Source organism: Ostrea edulis, chromosome 2 (assembly GCF_947568905.1).
Source record: "Ostrea edulis chromosome 2, xbOstEdul1.1, whole genome shotgun sequence".
NCBI classification, from domain to species: Eukaryota; Metazoa; Mollusca; class Bivalvia; order Ostreida; family Ostreidae; genus Ostrea; species Ostrea edulis.
In genome coordinates, this window is record NC_079165.1 from 11,223,531 (window position 1) to 11,225,671 (window position 2,141).

The following is a 2,141-nucleotide window of genomic DNA, read 5'->3' on the forward strand; positions in this document are numbered from 1 at the left end:
AGTCTTGGATGTCTTTATGGCTGGGAGGTAATCCGTAAGAATCAAAATATTCGACGGTAGGGCTACTCAAATACAAACAGACCCAATGCGCTCCAGGGCGATCGTGAGGGTCTGTATTCACCACGATGGCTTTGTGATGAGGTAACAGCTCAGGTATGACATCTCGAGGATACACACCGGCAAACGCCGGTCCTAAATCTCGTTGTAAAACATCTCTCAATTGCTGAGTATCCATCTCTCTCTTAGTAATCGATGCTGACTTCTCGTTGTTTGTTGATTTCTAGCAGATTGTCGAACACGGCATACACCACACAGTTTAAGGTCCTGGCTACGTTGGCGGCAAATTGCACTTCCACTCTCAAGTTCCCCGTCTGTATGAGATGAAATTTATCCGTCTGGGCTTCTTGATCTTTCGTGAAATCCACACACCAGAGGGTGTAACCGTTTTTATACTCTTCCAGGGTAATGTCCGGAGCCCAGTCCTGACCTAATTTTCCCAAGCCTTTGTACAGACTCAAATACGATCTCAGGTACTGATCGTCGGTGAAATTAGGTTCCAAAGGTCGGGTTTCCATCATTTCTCCATTGATACTGATTTCTAATTTCTTGACTCTCTCATTTTGGAAATGAAAGGGGTTTCTGGTATTATCCCCATTAAAAGCCGCATTGTCCACAAAGCCCAACACGATCAGTTTAGGCATCTGTCCTTGAAACAGATGATCGGTGATTTTAGATTGGGTGCCACTAGGAATGGTGAAGGTTTTCACTTCCACTCGTCTCAATGGATATTTCGCCGTTTGAGTACTCAGTTGCTGATTGATGAGATTAATGATACTCGGCACAGGTTTGACTTTCCTCACCCACAAGATCATACTTTGAATGGCCACTTTCCCACTACTCCCGGCAGCGGTCATCATGTAGAACTGGGGTCGAGCGCGATTGAATCTGAGACGGACATCCAAGCCATTAGGGAGACATTTCTCTTGCTCAAACAAATCCAGATGTAATCGATCCATCAACACGATCTCCTTACTGTCTGTAATCTTCTCGTGACGTTTTCTCAACCCTACATTCTTGGAATCATCCGGATACTCGGGAGTCGGGATGACGGCCGCGATGTTGACTTTGTTAGACACTACTGCAAATTCCACAGGAGTTTGAGCCAGAGCTTCTAATTTGACCTCATCCATATGTCCTGCCGTATCTTTTTCCCACAAGCTACAGGCTCTCATCTGGGTTTCCAGAGTCTTGGGTGCATAAGACAACAATTTCTCCAGATACGCTTTGTAGGGATAAGTATCCGTCCCCGGGGTAATGACTTTTCCATTGAGACTGACATCGATTTCACTGAACAAGGAATGGAGAATGTTATTCACGGGGGTCGAGGTCGAATTGCCTCCTGCGAGATTCGTTCCATTGGCTTTCGTGAATTTACATACCATCTGGAGATAAGTTTGGGATAAATCCAGATATTCATCTTGTCCTTTGATTTCAAATTCAATCGGAGCCGTATCCGAGTTGAGGGTACTGGAAATGGGATAATATTCCATCCATTTCGAATCTTCTAAAGTGACGTTGGTCGGGGGCACTTTAAACAGTTCTAAACTGCTGGTGCCACAAGCGCAAGATTCTCGGTGCATCATATTGGAACGATGTGTTACTCAGCGTGAACTGGCATCAAATGTGTTCTGGGCTCCTTCTCACTCCCTTTTTATAGGGTTCTCAGTCGAAAATATCCAGAGAGCGTTTTGGCTTACCCCTTTTCACTAGCTTCCTACCTCCCTTCCTAGATCGCTTCCTAGGTTGCTTCCTAGGTCTCTTATGAGGCCCTCCCCGAGCTAAGATACGTTGTTTTCTTTTAACAAATCCTTTTCCTTCCTGTATTCCCACCTGTTTTCCCACCTGTTTTCTTTTGAGGGTCGTGGTTCCAGGCTTCCTGAGTATTCCTGTGCGTGCTTTTCTTCCTCGTTTGGATGGGGCTTTTCGAGATCTTCGCCTACGGGCATACCCTGCTGTCTCTTTCAGGGCTTGGGCACCGTGTGTCTTGAGAGCGTCTTTGAGTGATCGTTTATTATCTAACACATCCATCCCTGTTTTAGCAGCAGCCTTTAAGGCACTTTTAGCCCCCGATTTGAGTAAAT

At 45.6% G+C, this 2,141-nt stretch overlaps 1 protein-coding gene across 1 annotated transcript; it reads right to left on the minus strand.

Moving 5' to 3' along the window:
- Positions 1-242: 242 nt before the first annotated feature.
- On the minus strand, positions 243-1,643 carry LOC130052238 (uncharacterized protein F54H12.2-like). Its single transcript, XM_056156659.1, has 2 exons — positions 612-1,643; positions 243-482 (listed from the first exon to the last, which is right to left on the minus strand). The coding sequence occupies exons 1-2, from the start codon at positions 1,641-1,643 to the stop codon at positions 243-245; spliced, it is 1,272 nt and encodes a 423-aa protein (XP_056012634.1).
- Between the last annotated feature and the right edge of the window lie 498 nt (positions 1,644-2,141).

Coding starts and splice junctions, on each gene's coding strand:
- LOC130052238 (XM_056156659.1), bottom strand. CDS start 1,643: ATGATGCACCGAGAATCTTGCGCTTGTGGCACCAGCAGTTTAGAACTG. Junction 483..611: donor TTCATTTCCAAAATGAGAGA/GTCAAGAAATTA, acceptor AAATTAGGTCAG/GACTGGGCTCCGGACATTAC.